Source organism: Vanessa tameamea, chromosome 10, assembly GCF_037043105.1.
Source record: "Vanessa tameamea isolate UH-Manoa-2023 chromosome 10, ilVanTame1 primary haplotype, whole genome shotgun sequence".
NCBI lineage: Eukaryota > Metazoa > Arthropoda > Insecta > Lepidoptera > Nymphalidae > Vanessa > Vanessa tameamea.
Window position 1 is genome coordinate 4,885,589 of NC_087318.1, and position 21,428 is coordinate 4,907,016.

The following is a 21,428-nucleotide window of genomic DNA, read 5'->3' on the forward strand; positions in this document are numbered from 1 at the left end:
AACCTCCAGACTAATCTCTGGAATTCTGTGTCTTTCTCTGCCACTCTCACCATCCGATACATTTTGACAATATCTGCTACGATACAGATTTTAGGATAACGCCATCTCATCAATATGTGCCTCAAATCTTGTTGTAATCTTGGCCCAACAAGAAGCTCATCGTTTAGTGACACACTATTGTCACCCTTGCTCGAAGCGTCAAAAAGGACTCTTACTTTTAAAGTGTCTTTATCTTCTCTCACCACAGCATGGTGAGGAAGATAGACAACTTTAGGATTCTGTAATTCACTCACCGACACCACTCTCATATGATTCATACTCAAATACTCACTCATAACTTTATTATATTCTTCTCTCAACTTTGGATCTTTCAATAGCTTTCCCTCCAAATATTCTAACCTTTTTATTAAAGGGTAACCTCACTATGAATCTCTCTTCTTTATCTTATTGTAGTTAAATTAAATAAATCCTCACATACCTTCTCGCTATTAGTCATCTCCTTCCTTAACAAATTAGGCTCATCTTCCATCTTCCAAAATTTCTTAAGTAATTCATCCTCTATTATCAGTAAATGCATGCTAATAAAATTATCTTTTACTAAAGCTTGAGGTCCTTTTGACATTTTTCCTGACAAAATCCATCCAAACAACGTATTTTGTGCTAATATATTACAATCAGGATGCTTAATAACACCATCAAGTAGTATTTCACTATAAATCTCTGCACCTAATAATATGTCAATTTTACCTGGCACAGCGTATGGAGGATCTGCTTAAGAATGATTGTCCATTTCCACCCATTTGGGAATATTCAAATTGGTTGATGGTACAAGTGACGTTAAAGAATGCAACACATAAGCTTTAACTAGGATATAACTTGTAGGATTATGACGTGATTCCAAGTGAAGTAAAACCACGTGTTTAATTTTCATACGACCATCTCCTAACTCTGACACCCAGCCACTCACTGGTTTACGTACAAGACCTAATAATTGCACAGTAGACTCGGATACAAAAGATGCCTGACACCCTTGGTCAATTAAAGCACGAATAATATACTTTAAACCATTAGAATGAAATACTTTGACCTTAGCCGTCGCAAGAAGCACGCTGTTGGGTTGTAGCTCCCTTCTAGAAAATGTAGCAGTTATGTTTGTATCACCTCATGATGTACTCGCTCTCTCATGTTGTGTTTCACTCGATGACACGACAGTTGCTTGCTCTCTGGTTATCTCTCTCAAAATGTAACATCGTGTGATGCCTCCTTCCACATTTTTTACAACTGATTGGTTGACGACACTTTATGACCGCATGAGTCGGTACTAGACAATTAAAACATAGTTTAGCTGTTTGAACGAACTCCTGTCTTTCTTTAGGTTTCATAAGACTAAAACGCTTGCATTGGTTGATATAATGACTTTCGTGGCACAACGAACACTCTTGTTTAGACTTAGACTTGTTCTCTTTCTCCTTATCCTTCTCTACTAATGCATGAAATGATTTTGATTTAATCGCAGGCTCAGCTTGCACATCACGTTTTCCGTTCGTATCTACATAATACAGCTTCCGCTCCTTAGACATCTCTAAGGAGCGGAAGCTGTATTCTAAATAATCTCTCAATTGTATCCAAGTGGGCAACTCATCACATCTCGTGTTTAAATGCTGCTCCCATTATTTGATAGATTCCGTGTCAAATTTAGACACAACTAAGTAAACGACAATTGCGTCCCAGGTCTCAGTCTTAATGCCCAAATTCTCTAAAGATTTAAGACAGGTGGACGTTGTATCCAATAAACTCCCAATTGCAATGGCTGACTCGTTTTGAATTTTCTTTGTGGCAAATAAAGACCTCATAACTACATTGCAATTATAGCGCTTGTTATTATAACGCCGAACTAAGTGCTTCCATGCTTCCTCGTAATTGGCATCAGTCGTTGAGAAATTACTCAGCAGATTTAACGCCTCTTCACTCAAATTACATTTAAGGTAATGCAGTTTCTGTACCGATGAAATACTCTTATTATAGTGTATTAACGAGGAAAACATGTCGTTAAACGTTTGCCACTCTTCATAGTTATCCCCAAAAGTAGGTAGTTGTATGCGGGGTAGCTTAACATCACTGCAATTTTCTCTCGATTTAACAGTAGCTGCGGTGTAAGGTAATTCGGGAACTGGCGGCTCTTGATTATACGAACTCAATTTATACTGCATATATAACTCCTCAAAAATCTCATATTTTCCTTCTGTAAAATATGCTTCTTTCTTATTTTTCCCTTTTACAACAATCTCCTTGTGTGTTTCTCTAAAATCTTTAAATAGTTGTTCTAACACCTCTAATCTCGTTTCTAAATACTGACGTCTAATTCTTTCTTTTCCAGTTTTCTTAAAGTTTCTCTCAGCTTTTACTAATTTGCGAACAACTCATCTTGTAATGAATAAAGTGCTTCCATAGTAGTAACAAATAAACTCACGTAGTAATCTCGATAATATTTCGATCGTATTTTACATAATACTCTCAAGTTCCGCAATAAAGTTTTTAACTTTTATTTTAATCACTCATAAAAATCACTGAATATCACATATATGTACGTAGTAAGCAAGCGTTGATTGATACTAAAGTTTCTTTCTGTTTTTTAATTATTTTTTTTCAATAATAACACGTTCACTTATATTGTCTCATAACTAGCACGTCGCACTTTTGATAAACAAGTCACCGGTCTTCTTAAACTCAGTAAAAAATATTTTGTTCTCGCGCGGCGGCCGGAGATAATAATCATTAAATACTATTCGGATCTATTATGGACCAAATGTTTATGATATTGGGTTTAATTTTGTTTGATCGGTGCTTTTTTAAATAAAAGGACGTGTAGTACAGTAGTGTAGTACGCAGTTTTATTTGAAACTAAAAAAAACATTGTTAATAAGTGGACTGTAAACATGTATGTAATGTGTTTGAACACTGGTATATAATAAATTCTGTAATAATGTTCTCAATAAAAAGTATAGGCAATTTTGGAATTGGGGACATATTATACAGTTATTACAATTTTTTTTTAAATCTCACTAAACTTTTAGAAGTTCAAAGTATCCCATAATTTGGAATTGGTAATTATCATGAATTATCCTTTATAACCAGTTTTATTTTTAAAAAGGTTCGACTGTTTGTAATCTTAAAGTAAGTTACTATATTCACGATGTAGAAATATTAATAATAGCGTCACAATATATTTATAAGAATACTGGCTACTCATCTCAGGATGAGACGAAGTCTGCTTCGTCCTGGTGAAGTAAGACTTTTAAACCATCCAGGGACTTAAAATCATCGAAATCAGTCCTATCATTTAAGAGGACTTAAAAACACACGTAGAGAAGATTAATATTTATATAAAGATTATTTATATTTACAACGAATGTAAAAATTCAACCAATTGACAAATTTAAAGGTCATGATCAATAAAATGTTTATTTATGAATAAATAAGGCGACTTATTCACTAAATATTATACAGATGATAAAAGAAGCTAGGATTTGATATTCGTTCTTGTTGATTTGCATTCAGGATATAAAATTTTCATTGCATTTGATTATTTTATTATACGAATATCATATAAGAGTAGGTATCTATTGAGTTTCCTGCCGGTTTTTCTCAGTAAAATCTACATATCGAAATCAATTTTGTTAAAAGACGTTTAAGAAACAGTTATAGGAGCGTATTTGAATAAAAACTACTTTTAGACTTGAATTCATTTAGAATTTTAAATCAAAACTAATCACGCGTATAATTAGTGTTAGAGATTAATTTAGAATAGCTTTACTGCAAATTCAAGCGGGTTGTTTAAATTCCATCTCGTATAAGCAGCATGGAAGTTTAATTCAGTTGCATAAATGTTAAATCCATCCAACCGTTAACTGACTAGATAATATATAACGAACTGTTGTACTAGTTACAGACTTGTTTTATTATTTTATTTATTAAATATCTTCCTTTGTTCAATAGTTCTCGGTTTGTTTGGATAGGTACCCATTCATAACGTAGTCTGTAACAAACAAACAAACAAACAGCAATATTATGTATTGTTGAGTTCTGTTTTGTAAGGAGCCTGAGTCAGTGTAACTACAACAAGGACTATAATCTTAGTTTCCAAGGTGATACATTGACGATGTTCCGTCCCGATGTCCGGTCAATATTTCTTACATTTCCTATTGCTGTGAGCTGTGGTGACCACCACCACCACCGACTACAAACTGGCTAATATTTATATAATGTTAATATTCGGACAAATGATATTGTATCTAAAAATGATTCAAACAAAAAAGATGTCCTGATTCAGTTTGTTTACGATAACTTCCTATTCAACATGCTTTTATTTCATTGAATAAATTTATCTTGTAAATAAGGGAAGATAATTTTAAAACAAACATTTAGCAATCTTTGAAATGATAAACTAAAATAATGCAATTAACAAACTTTATGTACTTAACAGAATCGAAAAGTAATAAATGATTCTTTAAACATGGAATGACAATAACATAAATAATTTTTATTTTAATTTAACCATTTAACAAATGACAGTAATAAATAGACAACAACAAATAAATTAAATCATAAATATTATATCACTATAAATTTAAAACAAAGCTGTTTTTAACATTTCAATAATATACATTTTTTAACGTAATATTAACAGCCTGCAAATTTCCTACTGTTTGGCTCCTATCCCTTTGAGGAGAAGGTTTGGAGCATATTCCACCACGCTCCAATGCGGGTTGGTGGAATACACATGTGGTAGAATTTCATTGAAATATGCCAGACACATGCAGGTTTCCTCACGATGTTTTTCTTCACCGCCGATCATGAGATGAATTATAAACACAAATTAAGCATATGAAAATTCAGAGGTGCTTGCCTGGGGTTGAACCAAAAATCATCGGTTAAGATGCACGAGTTCTAACTACTGGGCCATCTCGGTTCTTTTCAATAATATATATATTTTTAAATGTGCAATTTTTAGATATCTTATTTTAGTTATTTAAATTGATATGTGTGTATGCGATTTGTAATCTAAATTTGTATAAATTTATATTTTTCTTTAACGAACGAACAATTATTGTGATAGCGTGCGATGATAACACATTATATTTAATAATTATTGCTTAATACTCGTTATGGACTTCAAGCTATAAGTTAAAGTAATAAAAAACTAACAACTAAGTAATAAAAAGTAATTTATTAATAATATAGGTATTTCTATTTGCTATATTATATTTACACGTTAACTGCAAATTGAAATATTAAGTATAAGATTATATCAATTAAATTTATATAACGCATAAAATGCTGTTACGTTATAAAATTTAATGCAATTAGTAATTAAAGTGTTATTTACTTAATTATAATTTTATTGTATTTTCATTAAATTTTAAAATTGTGCTTTGGTAATTGTTTGGTTATTGTTTTTATTGTAAGATTCTATGAGTAGCCTTTTATCGTAACCTTTTAATACATTGTAATATCTGTAATCGTAAAGAAAATAATGAATTAATGTTATTAATGTCTATGCTATTTTAGTAGTTATTTATAAATTATGTTTAAAAGCGAAACCTTCTTAAGAAGTTCTTTGAGACAAATATATAAATAAATTATTGAATTACCTTTATTAATTAATATCTTGGGTATTGACAGTATAATCTATACTACTAATTTAAATGCTAAAGTAACTATGTTTGTCAGTCTGTTTGTCTTCAAGGAAGGAAGGATAGAAGTTTGTCTACCATACTTGAAGTTCAAGCTTGCCTCATACTGAATTTCATCAAATTTTGTGCAGTGGTTTGACCGCCACAGACAGGCAGACAAACAGACAGACGGAGTGAGCTTGACGATATATTTGTTGGATTTCGAATTAGTAAGCATTTTTCTCACTGAGAGAACAAATATATAAATTATAATACAATACCCACGCATATCTATGGTAATTCGAACAGGGTAAGTTGTAAGTTGTAAATGAGACGATATGGTCCAGTGGTTAGAACACGTGCATCTTAACCAATGATTTCGGGTTCAAACCCAGGCAAGCACCACTGAATTTCATGTGCTTAATTTGTGTTTATAATTCATCTCGTGCTCGTCGGTGAAGGAAAACATCGTGAGGAAACCTGCATGTGATAATTTCAACGAAATTCTGCCACATGTGTGTTCCACCAACCCGCATTGGAGCAGCGTGGTGGAATATGCTCCAAACCTTCTTCTCAAAGGGAAAGACGGCCTTAGCTCAGCAGTGGGAAATTTACAGGCTGCTGTATGTAAAAAAAAAGTTGTAAATGGAATGTGTTGAAGGACCTTATGAAAGGAAACCTTATAAAGGTTTCTATACCTAACACCGGACGACTAAACCCTGCAACCTGAGCAAAGTCGCGAGAGACAATCAATTTCTTAATAAATCACATTCAGTATGAAATGAAAAGCTTAATTATCATATAATATTATAATATATCAAAGTGAGTATAGTTTGGGTAAATTCCAGGCGTTGGTATCAAAACAAACAAATACGGGCTAGGCAGTGTTAATAACAAGGCGGTCTCTAAGCTCTCGTCCTCAAAGTTAAACAATACATCCTGGTAAGAGGTGAGTTTGAATAGGAAAACTTTATTCATTACTTATCTGAGAAGGTGCCCTCATTTAACAGTAAAGATACTTCAGAAATAAAAAAATATTTATGTCTAAATTATATATATAAAGTACATAGTGACATACGAATGGATTTGAACTCTCAGATATCGCGGCCAAGGTCCAAGTGTTGTCAATGTCGCTTCTATTATTTCAAGATAAAATTTTCTTGGTTCGATGGTATTAAATTCCTTGTGGGTAGTTCTCAGTGATCAAGTGTTTAAATATAAACGGTAATACTTAAAATTTTCGAATTCCGGGCGACTTCGTTGTAAAGATGACGATTACGTAATTTCTCCTTCTAGTCGTTTTTTTTTTTTTTATGTTAGAGGCGGCAAACGAACAGGAAGCTCACCTAATGGAAAGTGACTACCACCGCCCATGGACATCTGCAACACCGGGGGGCTTGCAGGTGCGTTGCCGGCCTTTCAGGAAAGAGTACGCTCTTTTCTTGAAGGTTCCCAAGTCGTATCGGTTCGGAAAAACCGCCGGCGAAAGCTGGTTCCACAGAGTGGTTGTGCGAGGCAGAAAATGTCTTAAAAATCGCACTGTTGTGGAAATTTTTATATTTATATAATTACACATAATTATGTACCTACAGGAATAACAATCTACTGAAATAAGATTATTTTTTTGTTGTTACAATAATATTTCACCCAAGGTTGTAAGTAAGTGAAAATCTCATATTTTTTCGTGTAGTGGATTTTTAGACGTATTATTTCCGACTGGGTTTGTGTTAAGCACATTCTTCAATGCACATAGTGTTTCTAAAAACTGTATGATGACAGATAATCAAACTAACAGCAATTACATAAGGAGGGCTGGCGTCAACTGTAAAATTCATCCAGTCTAGAGTTATTGTTCAAATATTTTGTGTATATCATTGTTAACTCATTGTTATTTTATCGATGTAAAAAGTGAGACTAAAAAAAATGAACACCAGGCATTCAATATTTTTAGAAGAGGAAATAACAGCTACTGTTACTTACCTGCACTCTATTTACTTTTAAGTAAAAAATACTAAATGAATTGTAGAAGAAATCAAAAACTTCAAATCTTAATAATGTCTACATTTGAATCGTTAATTCGTTTAACATGTCCTTGTGATAGCTCGTAAGGATCGGCCTAAGTAAATTGGTCGTGTTGACACACCGTACTTGTAACGCAACTTTTGACATTTAATTATGGAAAATTACTAAATATCTATGTATGTAGGTAGACACAAAAAAATGTGGAATGTTTTTGTCGTTTGTTTGTCATTTAAGGTATTGGAGCAGTAAGGTAGTTGAGCTTTATTGTAACCAACAAAAATTAGATTATAGGATTAGAAATAAGAGTTGGGAAAAATGTTAATATGTTATGTTTTTTTTTTAAGTTTTACGTAATTTCTTTTACAACGCTAGTTAATATATAAATGTTGTGGAAATGGTGTTTGTACATAAAATATTATCGACAACATTATGTCCGAGAGTCCGAAAAATTGAGGTTGGGTAGATAATTATTATTAACATTGATTTGAGAACTAGCAAAGAAATAGGTAACGAATAAAAAAAAATGAACAAAAGTAACCGCTGCATGTGTCCCATTCCTGGGATAAGGTGGGATAAGGCCACCAAGAAGAAAAGGTTTGGCATGTATTCCACCGCACTGCTCGACAAATGCAGTTATCCTCTCAATGTTTTTCTTCACCATTAGCAGCCTGTAAATTTCCCACTGCTGGGCTAAGGCCTCCTCTCCCTTCGAGGAGAAGGTTTGGAGCATATTCCACCACGCTGCTCCAATGCGGGTTGGTAGAATACACATGTGGCATAATTTCCTTGAAATTAGACACATGCAGGTTTCATCCCGATATTTTCCTTCACCGCCGAGCACGAAATGGATTATAAACACAAATTAAGCACATGAAAATTCAGTGGTGCGTGCCTGGGTTTGAACCGGAAATCATCAGTTAAGATGTACGCGTTCTAACAACTGGGCCATCTTTTTTTTTTACAAAAAAATGTAAAAAAATACTATATAAGCAGTTCCACTTACAAGATACAATATTAGTCTGTATTAAATAAATGGTAAGGTTAGTGTTAACGTTACACATAAATAAAAACTGCTATTTGCAATTGCGGAATTTAGCGACAGTTTATTCGACGACCTTAGTCAATCTTTAATGACAGCTTATATAAAATCATGGTAATTCTAATGCAATTTCAAAGTATTTAAAGGCGTGTGATATTTCTGAGGACATTCACCTAAATGCCGTTTGCAGCAAGAGGTATTTTATTCTATAACTCATTACCTTTAATAGGATATCCTAAATATTTTGGATTTATACATTTTTAAACATGTTGGTGGGTGCTACATTATTAGCTCTTTGAGCATTTTAACAACAATGAAAACTCAAAAGAAGCGTTATTATATTGATGTAAATGAGACTTAAAAGGAATTATTTCTAGCGCGAGGGTTAATGAACCTACACGTTTATACAAACGATTACGAAAATGATTACATCAGGAGACCATCATTTATAGTAGGTAATGAAATGACCATGACACTCCGAAGACCCCAATGTATTTAACGTTTTATTTAATAGTAATATTATATGTACGATGAACATTCTCCAACATAGTTCCTTTTTTAAAATAAATTATACTTAGGTATCTAGTATACTGATCTAAATTTTAATAATTAATTATAGCCAGAATTAAAGAGGAAAAATAATTGTTTATTTTTGTCTACTCATAGGCTTGTGGGCTGAAACGATCCTTGTTTATTTGTTGGATATCTGGGTTTATTTATGTTACTTATTATTTTATATTAAAGTAAAACTAAAACAAATTATAACAGCAATATATTCCTAGTATTTATTTTATAAATAAAAAGTAGCAGCCTCTTTTCGCTCGTTACCTTCATTTATTTTCCGAACCGGTGTAGGTTTTTAATTTGGAAATCAATACGTACGTATAATGCTTCTATCTATATTATAATTTTAAAAGGACTAATGATTTATATGTTTGTAATCGATAAAATCTGAAACTAACATAACATAACATAAGCAGCCTGTAAATTTCCCACTGCTGGGCTAAGGCCTCCTCTCCCTTTGAGGAGAAGGTATGGAGCATATTCCACCACGCTGCTCCAATGCGGGTTGGTGGAATACACATGTGGCAGAATTTCGTTGAAATTAGACACATGCAGGTTTCCTCACGATGTTTTCCTTCACCGCCGAGCACGAGATGAATTATAAACACAAATTAAGCACATGAAAATTCAGTGGTGCTTGCCTGGGTTTGAACTCGAAATCATCGGTTAAGATGCACGTGTACTAACCACTGGGCCAGCTCGGCTTTTTCTCTGAAACTGTTGAACCGATTTTAATAATTATTATTGACTAGCGACCCGCCCCGGCTCCGCACGGCTGCAATGTTGAAACTAAATATACTACAGAATGTCTATATAAAATATTTGTATATAATGAATGTTGACAGCTTTTTTGTCATTAGACAATACAAATCGCCATGTCTGAATTTTAAATCTGTAATATCTTCGAAAATATATATTTAAATTACATGCTGTAAAAGGCCAGATTAATCTATATTATATGCACAGTATATTTAAGGTTTTAATTTTACTTAATTGGATAAAGATTAATGATATATTGCTTAGAATCGCTTCGTAAAAAAGCCATTATTTATCGTAAAAAGTAAAAGATAAAAAAATCCAACAGTGGGAAGCGACTTTATTTTATACTATGTAGTGATTAGAACTATATACACAATGAACATAGGCTATATTTGATGTATTTCAAATTGTAATAATAAGATTTAAGTGTGTATATATGTATGTACTCTTATAGCCATAAACTGAATTCACGCAGGCGACGATGTGGACCTAGTTAATATTGAATAAGGGAGTTTAAGTTTGAATTAACGTTTTACTACACAGTTTACTTTACATTAGGCCTAAAGTTGTAACACAAGGTGTTATATTAAGATATGTATATAGTTTCAATAGAGAATATGAAAAATACCAATGAACATCGTGAATTTCTATTATATTTTTTGTATAATATGTAATTTGAAACTGGCAAATTATTAGGGGATTTAATTATAGCTTGGTATATATTTTTATATTACATGGTATCTATATACTATATAATAGAAAAACATACTATTATACCTATATATGTAGAACTTTTATTCACAATTTGGAAATAAAAAAAAGTCGTTTAAAAAAAATATGTCGTTGTGGAGTAGGGAGGTGGGATAAGCTCCAAGCCTTTTTCTAATCTGAAATTGTAAATAAAAATAATATTGAGAAACTTAAATAACACTATCCGAACATATTTCTAAGGTACACGTTGCACATGTATGCGCCTTTCCCAATTCTTTGGGTCTTCGTACATTGTTATAACGCAAGAGGCTGTCACCTTCCTGTGATAAATCCTCCTGGAAATTAATTTATGGCGGCTGGGTTACAGCAACCATATAATATAATAATAAATCAAATATCTTGCTGCTATATATTAAAAAACAAATTTATTGAATATCGCTAAGGTAATTGAATAATAATTATGTTTCCCGCATTAATAAGCTATAAAATAAATGCACAATGTGTGTCTACTTATACTGTAATGATTCTGTATAGAGATAGATTAAATATATCATATAAATACTTTATGTGATGTCAATGACTAATAAAATAGTTCAATTGCATTACAACCAACTATTAAAATATTTGTTGTTTTGATCAGTTACTGAGACTAAGACACTATATATAAAATCTTGTGTGTGTGTTTGTTTGTGTTCAAAGTTATTAATATTGTCATAAAATATATACATCTTGTTCGATAAAATTAACTATAAAAAACAAGCAATTATTTATTTTAATATTTGCATATTAATCCACCATTTTACAGTAAACTGGTTCCGTAAATTCTAGTTTATTTGTTTAGAACGACCAACAAAAAAATTAATAGGTACTTAAAAATTAACAGTATTTTAATTAAGCGTTGTTTTTTATAGTTTATCGTGACCCGTGCAAAGCAAGATCAAAACATATCATGTACTATTACGGAAATCATTACTCAATATTTAAAATGATCATAAATTTATGATATGTAAAAATAATGTATTAAACTTTTTTGTTGGCGATAATAGAAGACAAAGCAGAAAATTTGGAAAGATTTAATACTCCGAACGTTACTTCGAGACAATCAACGGAAAAATCCGGCATCTATAAATAGTTTCTTGATCTATACTCTTATATCAAACTGAAGAGATTGTTTGTTTCTTTGGATACGCTTATATTAATTTATACCGGATTGATATTTTGCATTGAAATAAGTATTTTTGTATGAGCGGTGGTCGAATGGTGCGATATATATATGTATGGTATAGATATTTTTTTTCATATTTTTTTTGAGGAAAATTATAGACTACTAAACGTGTATGCGATGGTATATCCCATCTGAAAATACTGCAACGTAACTACAGGTACAAGGGATATAACATTTTAGTTCCCAAGGTTGGTGGCGCATGGGCGAAGTAAGGAATAGTTAATATTTCTAACAGCGCCGATGTCTATGGATTGTGGTTATCACTTAACATCAGTTGGCCCATTTGCCGGTCCACCTACTTATTACATAAAAAAAAAAAATCGGTTTTATACATTTATTAATACGCAAAAAGTCAAAGTCAAAAGTCAAAAATCTTTATTAAATATAGAACTCTTGCTTATTGATTGTCAAAAATCTACCACCGGTTCGGAATTTAGCACCTCGGATCTGAGAAGAACTGGCGAAAGAAACTCAGCGGGATATATATTTGTTTTTTTTTTAACCATTTTCCTTGTACAATGATAATTATATTTTAGTTATTTGAAACAGCCTGGAGGCGATCATTTCATTCCCAAGGTGTGCAGTCAACTAAAAAGTCATTAGTGTTGTAATATCCTTTAGCACACAAACGCTCTTTAACGATTCTTTTGAATTTTATAATTGAATAATTTTGAACGTTTTCTGGGTTCCTGTTGTAAAAACGTATACATTGCCCCAAAAAAGAGTTACTAACCCTGTGTAATCGGGTACTTGGAGTAACAAGTTTATTCTTGTTCCTAGTGTTAATAGAATGTATACGTCACAATTTCTGGGAAAATCGTTTATGTTTTTGCGTACATACATAACATTATCAAAAACAAATTACACTCAATAATGATTACGTTCAACTTCCAATATCAAAGTTCTAATAAAAAAATGTTAGCCTTACTATTGTTTTTGTAACTAATTTGAACACTTTGATAATCAAGACTACCATGAGCTTTGAACGCAGCACCTTGATTGTTGATTTACCTCGGCTAACAACACGATATGTCAAGGTTAATTGTTGACAAATTTGAAACCACTTAAAACAAATTTAAGATAAATATAATCAATAATTAATCAATTCATACTTATTTAAAGGACTAATGAATGACAGTTCGTGTTTTGAAAATTTATTAACCTCGTTATCCGTTCTTATTTCATTGCATAATTTTAAACCTATCGCTTTCAGCAATGTCAAGAACAGATAGATTAGGCTTTTAAAGTTAAATCGATAAATTGTTAGTATTTTATATTTATATTATATATTAATTGTGATTTGTGACTGACATATTTCGTTTCATTTGTATAGGTACCTACTCGCGGAGTTGTGTCACGTCAGCACAATTATAGGCAATGTCACCGGTGGTTTGGCCTTCAGCTTATTTCCTATAGAGATCATCGCATCACTCAAAAACATGTTCGTGGCCAACACACACACACAAAGAAGTACTGACTTAGTTTGATACTCTTACTATCTGAGGTAAATTTTATTTTTCTGTGTTGTCGTCTTACAAGATACATTTTAATATCTTTATTTTCTCTTTATTTTCGTGTTTCTGACGGGTTTTTTCTATTATATGTCAGCCATTATGTTTTATAAAAAGTTAAATAATTGATCTCGAATTATAATGTCGTTAAATATAATGCTTATAAGGATATACACTTTTTAAAGTGGTCAATTAATAATGTATTAGATGAAATTCTCGATTTCTGGTCATAAAAAAAAGAAACAGATATAACCAGACGGATATAAATACTAATTTAATAGCTTTTCTCATACACCTTTACCAAATGACATTTTGTTTATTAAATGTGCCTACAAGCTGTTCCCCGAAACTCCACATTAAATTAGTTTTCGAATAAACTCCTATTTCCTGTAAATACCGCAATTTAACGCAAGTTACGTGACGAATGGTGAAGTAACAAACAACCTGATAATTTTACTTTATATATTAGTATGGTTGATGTTTGGTAGATGTGAATGACTATTGAAGTTTTACAAATGCTTTTATTCGATCAAGCACAGTTTGGCGGGACGATTTACAAGGCAGAGATTGATTTTATAGCCCCAATGAACTTTAACAACATAACATAAACTTTTATATAACAGCTGTTTTCGTCGACGTTATTTTTAATTTATATTTAGAAACTAAAATAGATACATATATATTAGTTTTACACGTATAAAATATATAATAATAATTATATGTATTTTAATATAGTAATTGCGGATATAAAGCGGGCCGTTTGATTCTATACGGCCCAGTTGCGCTTTTTATTATATATTTAAAAATACTATAACGATACCACATCAAAGATTCCACAATTTATATCAAAATGGCATTTCAACTAGGGGTGTCAATTGTCTACTGCATGATTTAATCCGTTTTATGACGATAATTCGTAACGTTATCACGTATTTCATAAAAATATCCTAATATGATATCTACTTTGATATAGAAAAGTTTTTATTTGAGTAGGTACGTCGATATTAATGTAGGATATATTTTTAAAAGTTGTAACAAAAAAAGCGGCCTGCTGATTCTCACGAATATTTTTATGTGGGTAGTACGCATATTAACATTATTCAAAACTAGTCGCCCGCCCCGGATTTGCGCGAGTGAATATAAAATTAAAAAAAACATAACCTATGTTACTTACAAAAAATTTCAATAGACAAAAAAAAATATGAAATCGATGAATCAGATTGATTGCTTATCTATTAAAAAAAATGTGCTTATAAAATGAATATAGATATAAATACAAAGAGACATATCAATATATTTGGTACCTACAGGACAGGATGTATTTTTTACACAGATTAATCGTTTATATATGATCTGCTCTTTAGGCATCCCTAATTTCTGACATATCTATCAACCGTTAAATGTCAATCTAGGCACAGTTGTCCGTATTAAAATTCAGCTATTAGTTAATGAAGCTAAAGTTATTTAGCTACTACAGCTTTTTATTGCCATATATATTTTTAAATTACATTTAGTAATACGAAAGCCGAGATGGCCCAGTGGTTAGAACGCATGCGTCATAACCGATGATTGCGGGTTCAAATACAGGCAAGCACCACTGAATTTTCATGTGCTTAATTTGGTTTATAATCCATCTCGTGCTCTGCGGTGAAGGAAAACATCGTGGAAAAACTTGCATGTGTCTAATTTCAACGAAATTCTGCCACATGTGTATCCAACAACCCGCATTGGAGCAGCGTGGTGGAATATGCTCAAACCTTTTCCTCAAAAAGGAGAGGAGGCCTTAGGTCTTTCACTTTTGATTATTTATACGTCTAGATATACTGTGTTACATATAGCTAAATAGACAAAGTTAAAAACGTGTAGAAAAACATAGTAGCCAACTGTCGGCCAATAATTACTCGCACACTAGTAAATCAGTATGACGTTTGACGCGAGTGAAGCATATCAGTCACGCACATTATAAAAACAATAAAATTGACTCATTTGTTTTAGTTCTTTTGAAGTGCTACTTTATCTAGACATAAATAAATATTTTAAACGCGATGTTGGTCAACAAATATTATTTTCATGGGTCATACTTCCCATTTAGAAGATTAATATTAATTTCCTCCGCTGTTGGTTCTCGGGCGAACAATGTATGGATGCAAGACATTGTCTTTTAATTTCATTGTCTTAATTTTTAAATTCTAAACCGTGCAAAAAGAAAATGAAATTTCGATTTAATAAAAGTAATAAACGTCAAACTTATGTAGTATTATTATATATGACATAACCATTTAAGATAAGACGACAATTGCAATATCTCAGTCCACGACGGTATGATAATTTTGTTTTAGTCTTTATCGCACGTCCAATTTACGTGTTAAAAAAAAATACTTTTACGAAATTTAAAGTGTTGAAATTATCTATTTAGTAATTAAGAGTTGAATTATTTTTAAGATTTTATAAAACTTAAAAATAACAAAATCGAGGAGTTCTGAAACGATTGTTAACAAGTCAAACAAGTCTTTTGCTTTTAATTGTTGCTAAGGCGCACACGTTACTTAATATATTTTATGAGATTCATTGTAATATAATATATACAAACTTTGATTGTACAATTGTAATTTAAAATTTAACAATACAGTAAACATATATAATGATATTTAGATTTGTTCATTATTTACCATAAATGGAATCATGTCGTCTATAATGAAGACAATAAAATATACATAAAATCGTGGAAAAATAGAAAACTTTATCATTAGTGTTTTTTTAATCTTGTCAAATGTCAAAAGTGCCAACTAAGTGGTTTTATATATGAGTATATAATTCTTTTGCTAGCAGACATTTTTATTTATTTTTATTTTAATTCTTAGTATACGAAAATAGTGTTAAGTTTTGAAAATAGTATGCACTAAAATAAAAAAACATATGCATTTTTCGGTTATTTAAATTAGATTCGTTTGCTAAAAGCGATGGCGTTTCACAGTTGACATTAAAAACTTTTTGAATTTTCTGGTAACACTTATTTCTGTTAATAATCCGAGACTAAAATAATTTCTTTATATTAGCCAACAGGAGACATTATCATTTAGTAGGTCTATTGTTGTTAGGAGCAAACCATTTAACATTCTATATTTAAACTCTTAAATGTAGTAAGTAACCTTTTTTTAAATTAAAATAATGTTATATTATATTACGTTTGTTGTGGTTGGTTAGTGATTATTTAGAAAACTATTTCTTAAAATTTTGAGCGATGAACAAATAATTGTTGTTTAAAATAACACATGTTTCTAAATATTTTTTTCGACCTACCTTTTCCCGAACCAGCGGTAAATCCAATATCTTCGAATAAAATATGTACTGGGGGCCTTTTTGCCATACGGTTTAATGCCTTTAGAGTGGATCCAGCCCTTTCCAAAGCAGCAGGGGTCCATTGACTGCCCTCACCAGGAGTTATTGTTGAGTGTTCAACATCATTTGATGTAGAACTGTGGGCCAATGCAGCCCCAGCTATGGCACGACGAACTAACGGGATATTCGACATTTCTTTTATAAAATATTAAGTTTTTAATAATTATCAACACATCACTCGGCTACAATTAATAAAACGAATTGAATTCTTATTTTTTTTTATATATTGTTTATCGATATTAATCACGACGATACATAGCTGCGCATGTGTGCACGCGCATTCTACGTTAAAGTGGCCGGTATACTGACGCAGTGACCGGTGAGCCGGTGACGCTACCACCGGTTGACTGATCTGCGTCGTGTAAGTTCACTCACACAAAAGAAATACACTAAATATATTTTGTGTATTTGTACAAGTAACGTTAGCGTTTAACGTATTATGTTTGATGTCTCTTACATGATTTATCAGGATGTTTCCGTACTCCATGCGTTTGGAGCAATGTGCTGATAACCACTTCGCTGTCTCACTTCCTACGACCTAATAAGTTTGGTGAGACGGTGGTGACTTTCCATCAGGTAAAGTAATATTAATTAATTATACGTTGCATTAAGAAAATCTATCGGACATATTTCGTATTATATCGGTAGTTGCGGTTCATTCGTGAAAAAAAAAAAAACTAATAAAAAAGTATCTTTTCAAACATGTTGCCCGTGTCTTTTGTCTATCTTTTTAAATTATACGTGTTATTTTAGTACCTGCTTTTTTATTACCTACGGCGCCGTGACAATTTATATTTAAGGATTATAAAATTTCTTGTGCCACCAAACAGTATGCAAAATAAATAAGAGACAGTATCCTTATTGTCTCGGAATGTGTCTTTGACGGAGTGTTATTTGTGGGATTCTGGATAATAAACCGGTCTGAATGGTATTCGGTCAGTCTAATTATAATCGGATAATTTATACTGATTGGCATTTTTAGGTCTTAGCCCAGAACCTTTTCGCCATTTATTCCCTATTCACCAATGTTGCCATAAGTCTTCGGTATAAAACACGAAAATTTTGTGTGACGCGATATTTCAACCACAGCATAGGATACGCTATCGTGCCATTGTATCTTTATAACAAACAAATTTGGATTCAAAACTTATATCATCCTAATATTAATAAGATCTTGTAATCGGTAACTTTTTTTTGTGTATAAACAGGATACCTTGCAACAGGACTGATTTATCCAAAGGCACAAAAGTCTAAACAAATAACAATTTTGCAACCATGCTAATATTATAAATTCGAAAGTCAGTCAGTTTAATTATTATGCTTTCACATCTTAAATACTCATCGGCTTATCGTGAACTTTGTCATTCACGTTGTTCTAAGTACAGAAAAAGACATAGATAGGATACCTCCTATAAACCCTTTCAAACGCGGGCTAATCCGCGGGCGGAAACTAGATTGGAATTGTTTGTTTGTGTTTGTTAGAGTATGGTTTTTTTGTCTTAGCATTGGTTACTGTTTTCGATCTTTTAAAAAAATGTCTCCTTACCTTATCCTTAAAGTTTTGCTATATTTGCTATGATTTTAATATTGTTAACTTAAACATATACACCGACGTATCCAGACGATTTTATTAGTAACATTATATAAATAAAAGTTAAGTATATAAATTACATAAAATAGCATAATATAAGCATATTAAAACGTAAGTTATAGTTAAATTTAAGCGAATGAAAATTTTTTGCGTGGCGTAGATATAAAATCGTTAAACTTTTTATCGTATACATATAATAAAAAGTTTATTTATAATGTCTAGTCTAGCGGTACGAAAGCAGAGTGTAGTTCTTTTGCCTGTTCGTATTTTTTTTTATAAAAAAACGCACATGCATGTTACGCGTTTTCGACAGTATGTTGAATACAGTTCTATGCATCTTTTTGTCCGATTGGTGAATATGTTTTAGTATTTCGTTCGTCCGTAACATTTTTGTGTATTGTTCATTGCGGACTCTATTCCACTCCGGCCATCAATGGATCTAGTGGATTTGTTCACATCAGTTTGCACTTTTTCCAATTACTTCTATTGTTCCGTTCAGTTTTTGACGGCGATTACGTTTGATTGTCGTAGGTTTTGGCAGTGCCGACTTGCACATTATAATTCTTTCATTTTTCTGAACTTATACGATTGAGTTTTTTTTAATAAAATTGTCAATAGTAACACAGTTGGAGCTATAGACAATATTTACTGCGGTTTTTCCCACATAAGATGTTTATCAAAAATTTAATCTTAAACGGCCTAGTTATGATGTTTTCATTTTTAGAGTGTGTTATCATCTAAAAATGTCGTTATACATATGTACATATATTTGCAGTGAAATGAATACTAAACTCGGGAGATCTACATGTCTAGGTCCTCGTATTTGGAATAAGCGAAGTCAATTATTTTAAATAAAGAATATTATGATATATATCAAAATGAATGACCGAACTAAATGGACTTTATACCATCGCTTAGTAGTTTCAAATATTATATTTATATTTTAATGTAATAATAGAGTACTTTGAACCTTTTCCGTGATCCTGTAATGCTGTAAAAGCGTATAGGTACACTGTCCTGCAAAATAAGTGTTATAGATCTTTTCACTTAATCTTCTTAGTCCTTACTATTAGTCGTCGCACGCACACTAAGACATTTTGTAAGCACGTGCATCACTCACTCATACTAATGCACGCTTGTAATAATAAAATTTTACGTATTGGGATGCACCATCTATAACATAAAAAATATTTTGTCTATACAACCAATTTTATATACATGATGTATTTAAATATTGCGCTAGTATAAAAATCATTCACAAACAAAACAAAAATAAGTTTTTGTATGATCGTTGTAATCTGAAATTTCTTAAAATATTTATATTTATTGTAATTAGAAATGTCATTGTTTTAATGTTTTTAAATAAACCGTGTTTATTATAAACTCGTAAAGTAGCGTTAGGCAAGATATATAGTTTTACTATTCTATAAATTAGAATATAATTATTGTTTGTCTGCTTAATATGTAGTTTGCATAATAGATTTGAACTATTTGCGTTATATTTTTACATTGTATATTCACGGAACAAATATAAATATATAACGACAAAATATATGGGTACAAAGGGTAACAGACGTAAATATAACAAGGTAAATTATTAATAATTAACCTTGTTATATTTACGTCTATGTATTTTCTTGGAATACCTATATATATTAATCTACGTAAGAATTATTAACACAGTGTTTTTTATTGTTACAGTGTTAATTATTGTTACAGTGACGTCATACTGCTACACATCATTAACTCATATTTCTCCGCTTGATATCAATAGTTCATTGAACTATCAGTCAGTGTAGTTAAATTGGGTATATTAGAACCTCATCTATTGGTAACTAAAGGTATTTTATTTAAATTTAAAAATTCAGGTTGCTGTAAGTTACCGCTGTAGTTTAGTTATGTGCTGTAGGGTACCGCTGGTTTTGTAGTGGGTAATCCGGTGTACTAGTCGTCCTGGGTACCATTGAGTCACATATCCCCTCATGGGGGTTCTACCTCACGTGGGCCAAATGCGAAATGCGTTTTTTCAGCGAAAAAAGGACGGTCATGCGATTTATTAAAGATAAAAATGTCAAACATTAATTATCATATCTCTGAATGAATAAATTTTTACAAACAACACACAACAACAACACATTTATGCAAAAGAAAGAATTGAAAGTCAATTTTTGAAAAAAACTTTTTGTTTTCTTACATCCACCCAAGGAAATTATTTGGCGAAGATTACTAATGAAATAATAAAGTATATTTATGAAAAAAATCTGAAGTACTAAAGTTACCAAAAATTTTTTTTAATGTATAATTCCCAGATAAAATCAAAAATTGTATTAGGTAACATAATCTATTTACTATTTTGAAAGTAAATAAATTGAAATAGCGTAAATGTATTTTAAAAAAATTAAGCAGATATCTTCATTACTCAAACTATTTTGGTATGTTTGATTAAAAATAGTGTCAGTAGGTATTAATAAAATTAACAACAAGGTTAAAATATTTAATCTAGAAAATAGTTATAAAATTGTTAGATAAGAGATCAATCTTTAGCCTTAGTGATGAACTCGACCTCATCACACTTACAATATTGTAATTTTAATTTTAGCGTTTTTTTAGCTTAGATTTACGTTATATTATTCCGCCCACTAAGTATATGTTTATTATATCCTCAAACTTAGGTTCAAATTTTGGGTCGATATGATAAAAAGTTACTGGGTTCAGAAAACTCTAAAATTATCAGTGTTTCTCTGCTATATTATACATATAAACCTTTCCCTTGAAACAATCTATCTCTTATAAAAAACCGCATCAAATCTGTTCTGTAATTTTAAAGATCTAAGCATACATAGGGATATACAGCGGTAAGCGACTTTGTTTTATACTATGTAATGTGATGACGATAAATTTATTTAAATCGTTCATACTTCGATACTTAACTTGT

At 31.4% G+C, this 21,428-nt stretch overlaps 1 protein-coding gene across 1 annotated transcript in view; it reads right to left on the minus strand.

The window, feature by feature from the left end:
- LOC113404416 (ATP-binding cassette sub-family G member 1-like) overlaps positions 1 to 17,192 on the minus strand; it is a 72,890-nt gene extending 55,698 nt beyond the window's left edge. Inside the window, exon 1 of the mRNA XM_026645304.2 lies at positions 16,804 to 17,192. Coding sequence (XP_026501089.1) covers positions 16,804 to 17,035 — 232 coding nt within the window. The 5' untranslated portion in view covers positions 17,036 to 17,192. The remainder of the gene's footprint in view (positions 1 to 16,803) is intronic.
- Between the last annotated feature and the right edge of the window lie 4,236 nt (positions 17,193 to 21,428).